General features: G+C 52.5%; 2 protein-coding genes across 5 annotated transcripts; both read right to left on the bottom strand.

The window, feature by feature from the left end:
- Positions 1 to 64: 64 nt before the first annotated feature.
- CD74 (CD74 molecule) lies at positions 65 to 3,676 on the bottom strand. Of its 2 annotated transcripts, NM_001001613.2 has the most exons (9): positions 3,575 to 3,676; positions 2,444 to 2,619; positions 2,216 to 2,307; positions 2,057 to 2,119; positions 1,759 to 1,854; positions 1,548 to 1,638; positions 979 to 1,167; positions 757 to 828; positions 65 to 598 (listed from the first exon to the last, which is right to left on the bottom strand). In NM_001001613.2, exons 1-9 carry the CDS (start codon positions 3,646 to 3,648, stop codon positions 591 to 593), a joined length of 861 nt encoding a protein of 286 aa, NP_001001613.1. In that variant the 5' UTR covers positions 3,649 to 3,676; the 3' UTR covers positions 65 to 590. The 2 variants fall into 2 exon arrangements, with proteins under 2 accessions (NP_001001613.1, XP_015149240.1); XM_015293754.4 differs by lacking the exon at positions 979 to 1,167.
- Positions 3,677 to 6,373: 2,697 nt separating this feature from the next.
- Positions 6,374 to 11,145, bottom strand: RPS14 (ribosomal protein S14). Of its 3 annotated transcripts, none has more exon segments than NM_001030619.1 (5): positions 6,374 to 7,973; positions 8,746 to 8,822; positions 9,307 to 9,468; positions 9,672 to 9,822; positions 10,873 to 10,907. In NM_001030619.1, coding segments are annotated over 4 exon segments (456 nt in total). In that variant the 5' UTR covers positions 9,821 to 9,822; positions 10,873 to 10,907; the 3' UTR covers positions 6,374 to 7,905.
- Between the last annotated feature and the right edge of the window lie 6,857 nt (positions 11,146 to 18,002).

Below are 18,002 nucleotides of genomic sequence, written 5' to 3'. Positions count from 1 at the left end.
CCGAAGTTGAGCATCTATGCCTACTCCAGTCTTTAAAAAAAAAACAGAAATAAAACAACCCAAGAAAGATAAAGGAAGGTTTATTACTCTTAACAGGGCTTCAACCTACACAGGGGTCAGTTAAGCTCGGGGAGTTTGTTTTGCTGCTTTTAATGTGTGTTCAGTGAAAGAAAGCATTAATGGCTCGTTCTTCAGCAGGGGTGGTCTCTGCATCGCTGCTGCGGGTGCTGGGAGAGGTGTCTTCGGGGACAGGAGAAGGCTGGGAACCAGGTGGTATCCTTCACACTGTGCCAGTGTTGCAGCTCACATCCCATTAGCAAAAATGACTGGGGCTGCCAGAGCTGGAATGCCAGCTCTACCCTCTTAGGTCAGTAAATAAAGCTGTCACACTGCTGTGTGGGGAGGGAGCAACCCCAGTCAACTATGGTCAACCCCAGGTCCTGTCCTGCAGTAGGGGAAGGGATGTAACTGAGGTCAGGGCAGGAGTGCTCTAATTGTCTTCAGGAAAGCAAGGTAAGAGCAGAAAAATGGAGCAAAAAAAGGTGGACCGAGATGCTGAAGGCTGGATGGGCATCCACAGGCATCTTCTTCTACTTGGCTGTTTTGAAGGGAAGAGAGGAGAGAGTCACCAGCTGGCTCTGGGCTGAGAGAGCCGTGTGGCCCCGTATCAGCATGCTGCCACCAGCCCCACTGTGAGGAATGGGCAGAGCAGAGCTCCTCCAACCCCCGCAGCACATCAGCCCCAGGGCTTCTTACCTTTCACCATGTCCACCCCAGAGAAGATCACCTCCTCGGGCTCTGCCGAGGGGGGCTGTGTCGGCGCAGGCGCTGCAAAGGGACAGCAGCAGCTCAGTGCCACGGCCTCACCCCTCAGCCAGGATGGATTTAAGCAGTGAATTTTGTCCTTCCTTGGCTCTCAGTGGCCCCAGCCCTGGACCCCCTCTCCTCTCCCTGCCTGCTGCTCCTCCTGCCACCTACCCGAGCAGTCCAGCTGTCCCCGGGTGGCAGTGCCCTCAATCCTGGTGCCATTTTTGTAGCAGCACCAGCAGTAGCCCGTGCTGGCATAGCACTGCTTGGGCAGGTAGTCACCGTTCTCATCGCACTCAGGGCGGAAGCGACCCGGATGGACACCACCGAAACTGGCCTCTGCCTGGCACTTAGTTTGCACTAGGGCAATAAAAACAAATAGGGGACAGCGTGAGCACCCGGGACCTCAGGTCATATGGAAGATCCTATCAGGGAAACCAGCAGCAAAATGCTGCCTTGCTCAGGAGAGTCACTTCATTGGATTTCCCCAAGGAAACCCATCTACCTTAATGAGAGCCAAGGGTAACGATCTCGCTTAAGGGTGATAGTGACAAAGAGGGTTGGAACTGGTGCTTTGAATTTTGGGACGTGGCTGCTTCCAAAGGCCTCCAAAGGGAGGCTCAAGGAAGAGGAGGCCCTGAGGAGCCAGATGCCAGGGCAGGGGACAGCAGTGTCACTGCCTTGGGGGTACGCTGCTCCCAAACGCTCAGCCCTGACCTCCAGCACCCCTACCCCCATACCTTTCTCCGCTGGGATTGTATTCTGCTCCTCCATCTTGGGGCCTTTGGCCATTTCAAAGAGCAGCCACTTGTGCATCCAGGTCTCAAAATCCTGAGGAGGGGGAAGCAGAGGGTGAATACGGAGAGGTCCTGAGCCCAGCGAGCAACCGGCACACCAAGTGCCAGCAGGACTCACTCCTGAAGGGATGGGTAGGAGAGCACCAGCACTGACCTGCCAGTCCATAGCACTCATGGTCTTCTTCAGACGCTTCAGGTTGCCCAGCATGTCATCCTTCAGGTCTGGGAATGTCTTCCTGGGGTCTGATTTCTGCAGAGCGAGCATTGCAGTGAGAGATGGCAAAGAAAAACAAGGAGATAAGGCAGGAGGGAGCACTGCTTCTATCAGCACTGCTGGGACCAGAGCTCCACCAGCACCGAGAGCCCAGGGGAGCTCAAAGCATGCAGTCTCTTTACCTCCTGCAGAGCAGAGGGCAGCTCTGGGGCTCAGTGAGGTGGGTGGGAGAGCTTACCAGCAGCAGGTGCCTGATTTGATCCTCAGTCTTGTTGCTGCGGGGTTTCATGGCCTCCATGGGCTGCAGAGAAAAATCACAGAATGGTTGGGGTGGAAGGGACCTCACAGACCATCCTGTTCCTTTTCCAACCCCCTGCTGAGGGGGGGCACCTCTTACCATGTCACCAACAGAGGGAGCAAGAGGCAGCACCTTCATGGCCATAGGCATGTTCATCGTGGACATCGACATCTTGTTTGCCGGCTGGGTGCCTGCCAAGGACAGAGCAGTGTGAGGGGCACGGCCAAGCAGGGGAGCTCTGGCTTCCACCGAGCTCTCGGTATCTCCTGGGCTTGGTGGTCCCAGCAGGACCCAGTACCCATCCCCAGCCCTGGCGATGCTACTGACCGATAGGCATCTTCCTCTGCAGCGACTCCAGCTTCAGGGTCTGCGAGGTCTTGGTCAGCTTGCTGATCTGCCCGCTCTGCTGGTACACATAGTAGATGGTGACAGCCTGGCCGGCGATCAGCAGTGCCACCAGGATGGACAGTGCTGACAGCGCAGTTCTGCGGCCGAGCGAGGATCTGTGGGACAGGAGAGGGAGCGCTCATGGGGCTGCTGCCAGCACAGCGTCACCAAGCACCTTGCAGCTGCCAAAGACCAAAAGGAGGTGCCCTGTGGTCCCCGAACCCCACGGTGCCGCTGAACCCAGAGTGCTCTGAGCAGCGCGCACCCAGAGCAAAACAAATCTCTTCTAAAGGATGAGTGTGACGTCAGTGCTTGGGTGGCTGCCACACACTGGGAACTGAAACCACAGCTGTGAGCAGAGGGGCTCAGCCACGTGCGCAGGGCTCAGGGGTGCGACTGCACGCAGAAGCCAAAGAAAAGCTAATGAAATAGAAAATGTCTCCTTGGCGTGGCTCTGAGCTCTGTCCTGCCCCCCGGAGCCAGCCCTGCACTATGGAATAGGGCACCCATGGGTGCTGCGCTGCAGTGTCTGGACCTGGCCACGCTGCCAGCCTGTCTGCCCAGAGACTGATGATGTCAGTGCTCCTGGGATTTTCGATTGGCTGGAAGTGTTCGAGGTGACCCCCCCACCACCACCCCACACCCCCAGCACGAAGAGTTTGGGACAGAGGGTGGCTGGGACATGGGGGTGCCCCACTGTGCCAGCAGGACCCTGCAGCCACGCTGCATCCCCACCCACTCCACACAGCCAAGCTTGCAGTCTGTCAGATGGGCTGTGCCCCCAACCCACTCCAAACCGCAACACGAGCATATCCGCCCCACAGCCATGCTGAGTGAGCCCCCATCCACCCCATAACCACGACATGAACCTGCCCACCCCACAGCCACGCCATGCCCCAACCAACCCACAGCCGCTCTCTGACCCCCTCGACCCCACAGCCACGCTCTGGCCCTTTCTGCCCCACAGACACGCAGCACCCACTCTCACTCAGCCCCACACAGCACAACTCCTCCATCCCACAGCCACACTGTGCCCTCCCCGCTCCCCCCCTCCACCCCCCGCAGTGGCACCTCTCGCTGTTCCCAATGGGGAGCACCCCACTGCTGCCATCGGAGGAGATGAGGTCCCGCTGCTCCTCAGCCATGGTTGCACCACTGCTGCCCGATGGGGAAATGAGAGCCCCACAAACTGCTGCTGGAAATACCCCAACTAAGCACCCCCCGCCCTGCCACCCCCTGGGAGAGGGACAAAAAAAAAGCCCCATTGGCTGCTGGCCGTGCATCACCTGTTGCCAGGCAGAGCTCAGTGCCGAAGGTCTCCGGTCCACAGTTGACGCCGAGTCCCGTCCTGAGCACCGCTGCTGTTGTGCTGCAGTGTGCTGCCTGTGACATGGGAAGCATCTGCTGCTGTCACCGGTTACTGGGCAGACTGCCCCGCTCCACTCCATGAAGTTTTAAGGCTGGAGCAGGCACAAGAAGGCTTCATGAGCAAATCTCTTCCTTGGGGCAGCACTGGAGCTCCTGCACCTGCATGGATTGCTCAGCAGAGACCTCTCGTTGGCTGAGACCTGCTTGAGGAACAGACACTCAACCACAAAGGATGGGGCAGGGACCCACGCGAGACCCCTCTGCACTCTGTTCTGAAGGCATTAACATCTCACATCTTCCAAACCAGCCACACACCCCTGGCATTTAAAAACAAAGAAGTCCGTAAAACCACCCTGTGCCATTTCCAGCCAGCAGTTGGGGCACGGGGTTTGCACAGCTCTGGCTCATGCTCAGCTCCTCGCAGGGGCAGAGGGCTGTGAGCCCCCGGACAGCTTTGGCCCAAGGGGTGCCAAGAAAAGCAAAGGGGAACTCAGCAAGTGAAAGCAGCACGGATTTCACCGAGCTCTGCTCTGGGCAAATTTTTCTACTATTTCAGAATGCTTTGGGGTTTTTTTTTAAAGACATCTTTGCACAGGGCTGTGGCATTTAAAGTTTATGTCAGTAAGTCAATGGTTTTCCCAGGAAGATACCGACCTTTGCACATCAGCCTTCAGCCTTCCTTTTTCTCCACTGTTTCCTCTGCCCCACAGCAGCACCTGCACCCAGCCCTACAGCCCTGTGGGACCTCTCAATTGCAGAGCAGACACAGAGTTGTGTCCTGGTCCTGCTCACAGGCACCTAGGAGCCAAGCCCAACACTGCTCCCAACCAAGGCTCTAGCCATGTAGGAGTCAGCACTGCTCTCTTTTAAGCTGCCCATGGACATCATGCTGCTATGCACAGGGGGAACCAACTGTCTTTTTAGGGCAAACCAAGCCCCCTTAACATCTGGGATAAGGAGTAGTCTTATGGCTGAGTTGAGACTCGCACGTTACCCACAGGGCTTGACCTGAGCACAGCAGTTATTTCAGGCACGGAGGAGGAAATAACCCTGCGGGCATTTGCCTGTCGTCACTTGTTACCAGGCAAAGCCTGCGTTTTGCAGCCTCTGTCCTGGGAGTTGGCCACAGCAGCACGTTCCTGGTGGCATGCGGGACACGTCGCCCTGCAAAGCAATGCAGAGCTCGTGCTCTGGGGTGCTTTTGCAGGGCTGGCAGCTCCATGCATGGCTGCAGCAGCTCTGCTGAGGCAGGAAGAGGCAGTACCTGCACAGCTGAGCCAGTCAAGCGAGCCTTCCCCTCCAGGAGGCCCGATGAGTGCCTGTGTGCTCCCACCACCACATGGCTGTGCCCTTCTCTTCCTCACTCACCATTTCTCCCTGGGGGTTCTTACACCAATCTACGAAGTCGTTCCAAAGACGTCAGACCGGCTGAGAAATAAAAGCAGTTTTCACAGAGTCACATTTTGCCATTCAGCCCCCAACCCACGTGTTGCATTTGGCACAGTAGGAATGCCCTGCCCACGGCACAGCACTGCTGCTGTGACAAGCAGCACAGGAAGGGCTGGGAGCAGCTCAGGCTGGTACAGAGCCTGCAGAGCTCCTGCTCCTGGGGATTGAGGGCCAGCAAAGCACATCACCTTCTTGCAGACGGCTAAGCTCCAACACCTGTGTGAGCCTGAGCAAACCTTGCTGCAGGGAGGAACTGCAACGCCTAGAGGGGTGGTAGGCCTGGACTCACCCTGCCTTGGGTTTGACACAAGAGCTACGCTGCTTCTTCAGCAGTTTGCTCTCTGAGTAAAACAATGCTACACGGGACACTGCCCATCAGCCCCGAGCCTCTGCGTGGGAGGGATCAGCCATGCAGACAGAGCTGCTTCCCGTCGTGCACCCTCCAAGCATGACAGAAGTAGACGCCTTCCCTTTTCTGGGCCTGCAAGGGTCAATCAGATGCGACACAGTGGTTGTGCTCTGCCATGGTTTCCAGCTGCTCCTCACTGACCCACTGAGCAGCTGAAATCAATCAGAAAAATGTCAGCTCTGCCTTCAGAGAAAGCTTCTGTTAATTTGTTGAGACCTTCAGCAGTGCATGGGAATGTCTCAGCCTGACGTTCTACTGAGATCTCCCTCGTTTCGTGGGCAGCACAGCTGGCTGAGAAAGCTGCCTGCACCAAGAGATCAGCACTCCCAGCTGCCTCCCATTTAAGATCCCATAGTGTCTCACCTCAAGAGGCACCCTGGGAAGTGGCCCCATTAAAGTTGTCTCAGACAAAGTAACACCAGAACAAGGTTTAACTGTGAAAATGCACTGTGAATAGAGCTGTGTTAGCAGTAACACAGAGCCCTGATCTGCACGGCTCTGCCCTGTTCCCTCCGCAGCACCAGGCTGTGCTCAGCCCCATGCTGGCTCAACCCCTCTTGGTTTTTCAGCACTTTCTCCATGCAAAGTTCAAAGAACACTTCAAATACAGGAAAATAGCTATTTACACAGCTGCAATAATGCACTTTTAAGACAGAAATGGAAGTTTATTTCTAAAGGTTTCCACAGCCACGTATAAAATCACAAGTAAAACATGACGGCTGCGCCAAGAGAAATGCTGGCTTAGGAACACGAGCCTAGGCAAAGAGACTTTTTTCCACAAAAAGGGGAAGTCATGTATTAAGCAACAGCTTGCAGAAAACCCAACCCTGGTTAGCTCGCTCACAGGCACGGCTTTCTTTTCCACAGCAGGGACACCTCTAAAAGATCACGACTAACTCAGAAACCACAAACATCCAAGTAGTTCTGGCTATGAAAACTAAGACGTACCACGGCTTCACATCGGTCTCGTTTCCTCTGCTGTGAAATACATCCCCTTTCACAGCATGGGAGCTAGAGCTCGAGCTGGAGACGAGGCTTGACAGGAGCAACGCACCCTGGATCTCATTCAGGCTGGGCAGCTTTGCTAGAACAGAGCTGGCTTTGAGAGCACAACAAAGCTGTTAGTCACAGCACCCCTCCTGGTAACGAAAAAGGTGGGCAGGTAAAGGAATCCCATGAAGTATTTTAAGTTGCAAAGGTGTTGGAAAGAGCCTACGACAAAGCAGTGAAGTTCTCAGATCTCGGGACCTTGAGGTCCACGATGATTCACATCTGCCATGTAGCTGTGCTAAAATCCCAAGTTCTCATCAATCCTGATAAATAAGCCACAGCTACCATCACTTAAACCCGACCACAAGTATTCCTGGACAACCACCTCACAAGTGCTGGACAAGCTCACTTGCTCACTGCCAAGCCAGAGTCCCACTGAGAAGTGTGGAATTGCAACAGAGGAAGAAGATGATGACAAGCACCTGAACCACCTACTGCACACTGCATTGCCTGGCAATTGCATGACAGCACAAGGCTGACCCATGTCAAAGCAGGCACTTCTGTACGAAGGCTGAAGTCAACATTTCTCGGGGGGAATTTTGATCATTTCAGCTCTCTTGAAAGGCAGAATCTACTTTAACTGTCAGCTTGACACTACAAGCTGAAAGGAACTCAGTTATTTGAAGCTGTACTTCTCAAATACCACATGCCAGTATGTCCTCCCTTGGTATAAAATCTTATAGCCAAGTAAGTGACAAAAACAACTGATTTCAAAGCTTGGAGAGCTAGGGAAAGGACTTCTTAAAAAGGTGGAAAAGGGCATTTAATCATTCCAGATGATGGCAGCACATTTAGTGGAGAGTAAACATCAGTGCAGGAAGCAGGGCAGGACCACGAAGTGGAGTCATTTTTCTTACACACATCTGGAAGCATAAACACACAAACAGCACAGCTGAGAGAGCAGTAATGCCAGTGCCTTCCTGGTGTGTATGCACACAGCAATTCTATTAGGGCAGGACTAACAACCTCACCACCAACAGGAAGCCCCACTTCAGAGGGGAATTCAGAATAAGCCATTCGTGGATGAGACCAAACTAAAGCCGCTCAACTTCCAAGCATCGTTCAGTAAGCAAATGCACAGACGAAGTTTGTAAGAGAGCTTTAATGACAAAAGGTGCAGCACTGTTTACAGACGACGTCCACGGCGACCACCCTTTCTGCGAGTACTGTCAGAGGGGATGGGGGTGACATCCTCTGTGGGAGAAAAAAAAACCAAAAATCCCTCTGTTACCTGACAGAGGTACTCCAAGAAACCAACTGGGCAAACCCATCCAACCCAAGCAGTCACCTCGAGCAGCCTGTCACTGCAGAATGAATGGTCTGCAGGAGGTAAGACGTCTGTGAATTCATCAAAGGAGTTCAACCCCAAGGCTTTTAATGCCCAGGATGTAAACATCCCCATCTCCCAATTCACTTAAACGAAGAAGAAGCCACAGCATTTCCAAAGAAAGTTTGTGCATGATGTAATTTTGAGGGCAGCCAATGCTACTATGCCTTACAACTTCCCTACAAAGTTTGGCCATCTCCCTCAAATAGTTCAAGGAACTCAGTTATTTCTGAGTCATGGTCTTAAGCCAGGACCAGCACAATACTTCCAGGTAACTAAACTGCTGCTCAGGGGAAAATAAGTTACATCAGAGGCCCATCAGCATCCCAGTGTACAGCTGAGGTTTATTATGCAGCCAAAAGCTTGATATATGGAGTCAACTGACGCCACCTTCTGGTTAACCTTCACTTAAAGAAGATGCATCTGCTTACACTAAATTACGCCCACAGCAGCACCAGGCAAAGGCTATGCAGAACAGTCCCAAGTCAACCTGTCACACCAAGCACAAGAATCCTGTGGCGTATATGCCCACATAGCTCCTTCTACTTAACAATCTCTCAAAACCCTTTCAGAGCAGCAAGGCTCTACACTGATACACAAAGACATACATGCCTACGTATCACATTCTCCATTACTCACCAATGCGGCCAATCTTCATTCCAGATCGGGCCAGAGCTCTCAGAGCTGACTGGGCACCAGGGCCCGGAGTCTTGGTCCTAAAGGAAAAAAAATCACAACTAATAATCCCTTAAAGATTCACAAGTTTAACATAATTAACAAATAACTGATAATTAAGAAAATAAATAAAGAAAAATCACTTTCCCCACTCCAAAACATCCAGATATCAAATTCACTTTCTTCCTCTTCCAGACCCAAACTACTCATATGCAGTCACATTTTATTATCACTCTACGCTAACACATCCTCAGGTTTAACAGCATCTCCCTTTCCACTGCCACAAATAAGTAACAGCACACCCAAATCCAACCAACAGAAGACGCCACTTCAGAACAGATTCCAGATGCTCAGTGAAAAAGCAACGCCAGCCAGTCACCATACAGTGTGAGACACCCTGTGTCAAAGCCAAACTCCCAGGGCACATTTACACTGCCAACTTGGGCAGTGCAAGAACTGAAGGACCAGAGGACAATCAGACGTAATCTGGTCTAGTTCCAAAGCCAAGCATACTCTCTGACATACCTATTCCCACCGGTAGCCCGCAGCTTGATGTGCAGGGCAGTGATGCCCAGCTCCTTGCACCTCTGGGCAACATCCTGGGCTGCCAGCATAGCTGCGTAGGGAGAAGACTCATCTCTGTCAGCCTTCACCTTCATGCCACCAGTCACACGGCAGATGGTTTCCCTGCAAAAGGAAAAGGACCCGTTCAGAAAAAAAAGCAGTTCCCCTTTCCTTCCTGCAGAACAGCCTCAAGGCACTGAGGGAAGCAGGCACTTATTTCAGTAGAAACTCAAGGATTTTTACGGGCATTCTCATCAAATATAATTTCTCTTTTCAAAAGTGAAGGAGCCAGGTGTGCAGCGAGGTGACCAGCGTGCAATACTCACTTGCCAGAGAGATCAGTCACGTGGACAAAAGTGTCATTGAAGGAAGCAAAGATATGGCAGACGCCAAACACATTTTCGCCTTCAGCAACCTGAGGTCCCAAGCTGATGACTTGCTCTTCCTTCTTCTCCTTGCCCTTGCGGGGTGCCATTTCTGAACAAAAAGCAGAAATATTTCACACATGCATCTTCTCTGTACGCTGGCAAGCTACAGCCCACAACTGCTTAGCAAGGCTGCACTTCACAGAGGGAACTAAGATGTGCTTTATCTCAGCTGTTTGCTGCGTGTTCTACCGCAGCAGAGCATGAGGAAACACTTCCCACGATGACCAGCAGCACTGGGGACTTCGCCTCACTCATCTGCTTGACTTAATGGAAGTCAAGACAACATCCAACAGAGCATTTATTACAGATCAAGACACCATCACAAAGCTCTCTCGCTCTCCAGAGCTTCTGAGTACCACCAGGGGCTCTTATGTGTCAGTAGGCACCTAACCACATCCCTGGGTCTAACTCAAGTGGTGCTTCTGCCTCTGAAGCCTTCACTGATGTGGAGGCTGGCAAACACAGCACACCAAAGTGTTTGGATAGGTGCCTACACCATTTACTCCTATTGTACTTTCCTGTCAAACAGAAGCTCTGAGGCCTTCTGCCAGAAAAGAAAATATAGCGATACTATTAAGGAAGTCAGCTCAAAGCACGACCTGCTTTTATCCCAAAGCCTCAGCCTGATGGTCCTCTCTATACACAGAGCAGCACTTAAACCTAATTGTTAAATCGGGGCCTACGGAGCCACTCCAACAAAGCTGCACCCCCTCTCTGACACGCTTAGTGAAAGGCTCCACCACCATTACTATCCCTGAAGCTCACCCATCCCTATAACTCAGTCATATTCACCTCACTAGCCAATCGAAGCAACCGCTGAGCCACGGGCTCACGCCAGTACGAGCTTCAGAGCGAGGAACCCGCTTCCCTCCGGCAGCGCCCTACCCCCCGTGGGATGCCGGCCTCTTCCGGGCACACCGCTACGCCAGCTCCCGGCTCGGCCGAGGCCTAACGCCGCGCTCCGCCGGCAGCGCTCCGCCGGCACTGAGCGCGCTGCTCCGCGCAGCCCCGAGCCCGGAGAAGCGGGAGGCGGGCAGGGACGGCGCAGCGAGCCGGAAGAGAGAGGATGGCGGCGGATACACCGCAACACCGCGCTCACCTGCGGATCTGCTCCGGCGGCCGCAGTTGGAAAGGAAGTGGTAGGGGTCAGGGGGCGGGGTTACAGCGCTCACCCGGAAGTGATGGCGGCAGGGGGCAGTTTCCGCCGGCACAGAGACGTTGTTAGTATCGCTGGCTCAGCAATTTGCCGTTCTCTGTGTAGAGCCCTCCCGGTCCCGCTAAAACCATAAATAACGCTATGGAGCAGAACCGGCCGTTCTCCCCTCATGCGTCCACTCCCCAAGATGGCGGCGCCCTCCCCTCATGTGTCCCCTCCCCAAGATGGCGGCGCCCACCCATCAGAGTCCCCTCCCCAAGATGGCGGCGCCCCCCCTCATGTGTTCCCTCCCCAAGATGGCGGCGCCACCCATCAGAGTCCCCTCCCCAAGATAGCGGCGCCGTCTTTACAAGCGATCGCATCCCCTGAGGGGAGTCTTTCCTGAGAGCTTTTCTCTTTCCTGTTCGAAAGGGCTGTGCTATGTACCTAAAGGGATCCTTCTAAATACTGCTTAATGGTGCAGTACGCCGTGTCTGTGAGGCGTAAGTCCTTTCCCTGTGGGATGCGGCCTGCACCAGGTGCCCCACACGTGAGGGCTGCTCCCCTGGCGCTGCTTTAGCAGCAGTCCTGCTTCAGGTTCTCTGTCTTACTGATGACAAAAAGCCATCAGGTGGCTCCTGTTCTAACCTGGTACAAAACACTTAGTCTGGCATTTGCCAATTCCAGTGCAGCGAAGCAAAATGAGACTGTGAGAAAGCACTTAATAAAGGATAACTACGTCTACCACAGTACTTTCCTCAGCTTTGTCACATCTGTGCTCCTGACGGAGCTGTGCTGGGAGAGCTTTAGATAAACGCAGGCCTGAGCTGGTTTCACAAACAAGTGGGAGGGGATCGGTGCAGACGGCCCCAGGTTGCCCCAGCCTGGCAGCTGCAGACACCCGGCCTCGGGCAGGGCTGGCATCAGGCCTGGAAGCCCCAGCAGAGCTGCGCACCAGCTGCTTGCTCGTCTTGCACTGCTGGCGGATGGCTGAGCACAACTGTGTCTCTGTGCCTCATAGAAATCCAACTGGTCTCCCAGAAGTTCAGACAGGAGCCTTTGCTCTGGTCCACTGCGAAAGCCTGGAGTAATTCTACAGGACAGCATTGTTTCTCCACCAAGACTTCATTAAGCCACTACCTTAGTGGCCACAAAGACTCCTGAGGCTGCGAGTATGCCTCTGTTGAAGCCAACAAAATCTCACACTGTGCAAGAAGAGGCTTGAATGGAGAATGGGAGATTCTGCTTCGCTCCTAACCCATTGTGCCATCAGGTGACTCCTAGCTATTGACAGCACTGGGTCTGAGCTTAATGTCTTCATCCAGAAGAACAGCTACCACTCTGTTGAAGGCTTTTGATTAAGACCTTAAACCCCAAGCTTAATGTGCAGCGACCTTGCCTGACCCATTAAAGAAAACCAAACAGACAGACTCTACAATCAACATCTCTGTTGACATTTTTGTTCAGCTGTCTGATGCCAGGAGGCTCGTGGATGAGGCTTACCTGCTAATGTAACCCAGCTGTACGCACTGCTTTGTGCTAAGACATTTCTGCAGAAATCAAGTAGGTTTCTAATGCTGTTAATGTGTACCTTATTTCCTCTAAGAGCTGGACGTGTAGCATTTTCTGTCATTCTCACTGAAGATTTATAAGACTATGAGGAGGTATTTCGGAATTTTACCCATAAGGGAATGTACCCAGGTATTTTAATATGTGGAAGTCTTCAGAGCATTTTCTCTTAAAGAACTAGTGGGAGAGATTTAAATGCACGTAATTCTCAGTTGGGAAGGCTGATGTAAGTGACATAGACTTTGTAGCTGTGAATGATGGTGCGGGGACTCCCTCCTAAAACAATTATCATGGGAAATTTCTTCCACCTTTACAGCAAATAGAATGTAAATGTGTAAAGTTTTACATTAAGGCAATCCAGCAAGCGAATATTTAAATCAGTTCCTACTGATTTAAATAGGGCTCAGGAGAGAGATGGGAAACATCAAAGACATTTGGAAAAAAGGCAGATCGAACCTGACAGAATCTCACTTGCAATATGCTTTCTGGGCCTGATCCTGCTCTGCTTTCATAAACGCCTCCTCAATTAAACCAGAATTAAACAAAAATCCAACAAGCCAGCAGGTTGCAGATGAGGTATGAGGGAGGCTCCATACAATTGTTCCACTGGAGGGATTGCACAATCTGAAAGCCTGAAAATGCTTCTGCAGGGAGAGTCCAACACCTCTGCTTGGACAACAGAACTTGCTGCTGTCTGGTGGGAAACTTTTGAACCCTGTTTACAAGGGTGGATAGTGATAGGACAAGGGGGAATGGTTTTAAACTCAGATAGGGAAGGTTCAGGTTAGATATTAGGAAGAAGTTTTTCACACAGAGGGTGGTGACACGTTGGAACAGGTTGCCCAAGGAGGTTGTGGATGCCCCATCCCTGGAGGCATTCAAAGCCAGGCTGGATGTGGCTCTGGTCTAGTGGTTGGTGACCCTGCACATACAGGGGGGTTGAAACTACGTGATCATTGTGGTCTTTTTCAGACCAGGCTATTCTATGATTCTATGATTCTATGAACCCCTGTAGTGCCCGGTGCTTTTTTGCTTGGGCATGAAAAGAGGTCAGTGCAATGAACAACTGCTGTCAAGCCCCTTTGGACAGCACAGCCTTCTATTTCTTATGCTGTTGCTGCACCAGGTGTCCCAGAGGAGCAGTTTCCATGTGCACAGCAAGGCTGGTGTCTTTCAGGTATCTTTTCCCTTCTCTAGCCAAGTGAGCAAGGTCCCTCCTGGATGCAGCCCTCCCAGCTGCCACTGGGGAGAATAGGTTTGTTCCATAGTGCTCCCTGCTTCCCTGCACCTCCCTGCACTGGGCTTACCCCAGGAAAGCTTTCTGTGCCCACAGATGTCATGATAACACCCACTTGATCCCGTGGGCCACCTTGCCTGCTCCTCTTTTCCTTAGCAGCTTGCCGCTGCATCAGGGATCTTCCTGTTTAAATATTGGATGAGAGTCTTTTAAAATATACATTGGCAGGGCTGCTGTAATTCCAGACAGGGGCTCCAGTGACATGGGCTGTGTACTGATTTGACTGAAGGGGGAATGAAGAAGCCGTTGGCCTGCACAAGGCTGATCTCCCCCTGCCACCACTGCACTTGGCCCGCCTTCTGCTCTCACGCAAGTCTTGAGGACGGGAAGTCTTCTGCATCCCATTTCAACTCTGATATGAATTACCGTTTCCCTCTTTTTTGCCTTTATTCCCTTGCATCTCACCTCCATGAGGATTTTTCCATCCCTTTTAGCTCTTTCTGTGCTTCTCCAGCACAGCCCTGCATGCGTGTACAGGGCAGACAGCAATGATCTTCCCTGAGGCTTGTGCCCGCTCGCAGATGTCCTTGCGGAACAGATGCAAGCCAGAGGCATGGAAATGGGCAAGCCTCCACTGACAGGGTAACAAACTGAAACCAGGGCTCCAGATGAGCTTCTGAAAAAATCCAACAAGCCAGCAGTTTGAAATGCTGCTCTGCCCACAGCCCCAAAGCAGCTGGGAGGCAGTCTGCATCAAGTCCCGTAAGGCGCTGTGTGGGCTGGGGTTTATCCACTCATAGGGATGAATTCTCAATTCTCCCTTCACCGTTAGGCATTGCATGAGTCCTGGTGTGTCCGCAAGGGAGCTTCCTGCCTTTCAGAGCACTTCCAGGCCCCGAATGCTGCCCGGGACTGCATGTTGTAGCTTCCAGGACCAGCACTGAGGACCTTCCCAGGCTGGGATGAGTCACAAGTGGAGCACCCAGCATGAGCTGCAAGGACTGTCCTCCAGCCTGGCCGGAAGGATGCTTAGGCCACAGTGGGGTCAGTGGGAGGGATGATATGTATTTGCTTTGAGAAATCCCCAAGATTTAGCTCTTTAATGGGTAATTAAAATTCCAGCTGCTCCTTGTGTAAAAGCCCATGGGAAACCACAGACATCGTGATGCTGCAGGCAGATTTCATAACTCAGCCAGTGACTAAACAAAATGGGGGCCCAAGAGCCAACAAAAATAGAAATGCTGCTCTTGACCCTTCGTTCTGCCCAGGTCCTGGCATAAACCAGTCCTGACTGGGACGAGGACAGCAAGAAGTCTTGTCCTGACCCGTGAAGCACCCGGCTCGGGGCTTTCCACAAGTGGGAATTTTTGGCTCTGGAAGGCCGTGGTTCCTGAGGATGTGTTGTTCCCATGAACCACTTGCTGAGTGCTGCCACTGCACTGCTGACCTCACTGGTGCCCTTAAAACAGATGGGAGAGACCAAAACTTTTCCCGGAGGCTGAACTCTTGCCACATGCCTATGGAGCAGGGACTGCATATGGGGCTGGTGGGCAGCAGCTCCACGTCCCCCACAATGGCATCGTTCCTCTAATAACACTTACAGTGAGAAATTCCGGTCCTGAGTGCGGCCATTCTTGGATGAACTGAAAAAAAAGTATTTCCTTTCTATTATGGCTGTTGGGCTTTTTGGTATTAGAAATGCAGTTTGTGCATGCACACATGTAAAACGATGTGTCAGAAACAGGCATAAGAAGATGAAAAAAAGAAATCTCCACCGCTGAAGTTAAAGCACTTAAGGAATTGGCAGAGACTTCAAGAGCCAGTTTTGGTCTTAATGAAGTCGGTGGAAGTGCTGCTATGGACTTCAAGGGGGCCATAATTCGGCTGTAACTCAGTAGGAAGCGGGAGGTGTTGATTAATAAATTGGAGACAACGCAGAGGAAAGCTGCTCCACTTCTTGCTAACAGATGTGCTGAAGAAGAGCCTTTAAGTCAAAGTATGCAGGGAAGGAACTGGGTTTCCCTTGAGTTTGCAAACGGAAGATAGGAAAAGAAGAAAAAAGCTGTCTGATATTCATGTAAAATGGTATTTCCCAGCGAATAGGTCATGCTTCTGAAAAAATATATTAGCAGATGCCTGAGCAAGTGTTCAACAAATTCCTCCTTCTCAAAAGTCAGTATTCAGTGGAAAATGTTACCACTGGAGATTGTGGATTCTGGAGATTGTCCTGTTTGGTGTATGCCTTTCATTACTCATCGTTGGCTTTTTGCTCGATGATTTGTACACGAATCGCCTCTTCTAGAACTCTGACAGAGGTTAGCTTGGCCTCATGAAGCTATTCCTAGCTCGGATCCATTTTCAGGCTGAGTTTGCAAAACATTTAAGGCTGAAAAAATTCCTTTAACATTATTTACAGCAGCTCACAGTTGAAAAATTTCCTGTTTGTCCCTTTTTACTTTCTGAGCTTTCAAGTAAGTTTGGCTTGGGGAAGATATTCAAAGATCTGCAGAGAAAGGACTTGTGAGGAAAGTGAAATGTTTAAGGATAAGAAGTCTTTGACTTCAGTGAATGCTTTGGAGTGCGTTGGAAAGTTTGCAGCCATAGTTGCCTCAGATTTTTTTTTGTCTTCTTCTCTATTATTTCCTTTTTTTAATTTTATTTTAGGAGGGCTTGGTTGTTTGTTTGTCTGCTTGTTGCATGTGATTGGAATTGCTTCCTTGCCTCCTGCCGAGTAGGAAGCTCTCCTGGAGTGCGCTGCCAAAGCCCAGCTCCAGACAAACCTTCTGCTGCATCCCAGCCCCGTGGGCTGGACCTGAGCCTTCTGGGGTCATCTTCATGCCCTGCTGCTGCCCTGGGGTTTGGTAATGCTGCACAGAGCAGAGACAGCCCTGCAGGCGCAGCACGGGTTTGTCATGCCTTGGAACGGATGTAGGGAGATCTCAGGGAAGGTGTTGTTGTTCTCAGTGCTGCTTTGAAATGCCTTGGCAAGGCATTCCCCTGTCGTTTGCAAGCACGTCAAAATCCAGGATGGGATCTCAGAGCTTTGGGGATAGGTCGAGTGGGTGCAGAGCTCCCAGCTGTTCCTTCCTCTGTTATGTCTCAGTACTCCGTTTCCGAAACAGCTCATCCAGCTTCACTCATTTCCTCTCATCTGACAGGAGCCCACGTTGCTCTGTGCCTTTCTGCATCACCCCTCCAGCCCCAGAGCTGCCCCTCAGAGATGCACCCAGACCTGGAAGCAGGCTCTCTGCAAACTGGCACACGGAACACGGGCAGCCCCATAGGGCTGTCACACAGTGTGTGCTGGTGAGCCTGACCTGGGCATCTCACACAGATGGTCATCTCGGGCTCCCTTCCCCTGGGAGGAGGCATTGGAAGGCACCTCTGGGATCATAAAGTCTAACGCCGCTGCTAAAGCAGGTTGCCTGTAGGAGCAGCTGAGCTGCGTGAAGCTTGTTCTTCCTCTCTCTGAGTAATGAAGGGAACTCAGTGTATGTGCACACAGGTCTGGGATGCAGCCAGCCCTTCACTCAGACGCGTACCTTGAGCTTGTCTTGGATTCAGGCTGGAAGGGCTTTGTGATGAAGCAGCACTTCATCAGCCAGGCTGAGTTCTGCAGCTGGGGAGGAGGATGGGGACGAGACCTCAGACTTAATTGGCTTCAAAAATCTGACACACGCACCAGGAGAGAGATAAAAGGATGCTTTGTAGGAGACAGCAGCCTGACATGCCAATTACACCGAGCGCACTGCCGGGGCTGTACCCTTCAGGACACCCCATCATGTGGAGAGGGAAGGACCTGGTGGGACATCACTGAGCACATCAAACACATCCCAGGCTCAGCGAACTGTCAGGGTCCCTTTGTTGGGAGATTATCGCACAGCTGAAGAAAAAAAGAAACCCCGTCCGCAGGGTTCTGTACACAGAATCACAGAATGGCTTCGGTTGGAGGGGACCTTGCCGATCACCCAGCTCCGACCCCCCGCCGTGGGCAGGGTTGCCAACCACCAGGCCTTGGACGCCTCCAGGGATGGGGCACTCGTCTGGGCAGCAGTGCCAGCGCCTCGCCGCCCGGCGCGATGGGGATGGGCGCTCCTTCCCGTCCCCGAGGGGCAGCAGCGCCCACCCCGACCTCACCGCCGCCGGGCGCCGGGCTCTGGGTGCGAGGCCGAGTCCGCTGCCGCTGCCGCTGCCGGGGGGGCGGAGTGCCGGGCGGGCCCGGGGGCGGTGCCGTTGGCGGGGCGGAGTGCCGGGCCGGGCCGGGCCAAGCCGAGCGGCGGTGGTGGCG

Source organism: Gallus gallus, chromosome 13, assembly GCF_016699485.2.
Source record: "Gallus gallus isolate bGalGal1 chromosome 13, bGalGal1.mat.broiler.GRCg7b, whole genome shotgun sequence".
Lineage (NCBI taxonomy): Eukaryota > Metazoa > Chordata > Aves > Galliformes > Phasianidae > Gallus > Gallus gallus.
The sequence above is the reverse complement of the archived record's forward strand: the minus strand, read 5'-3'. Positions and strand labels throughout refer to the sequence as shown.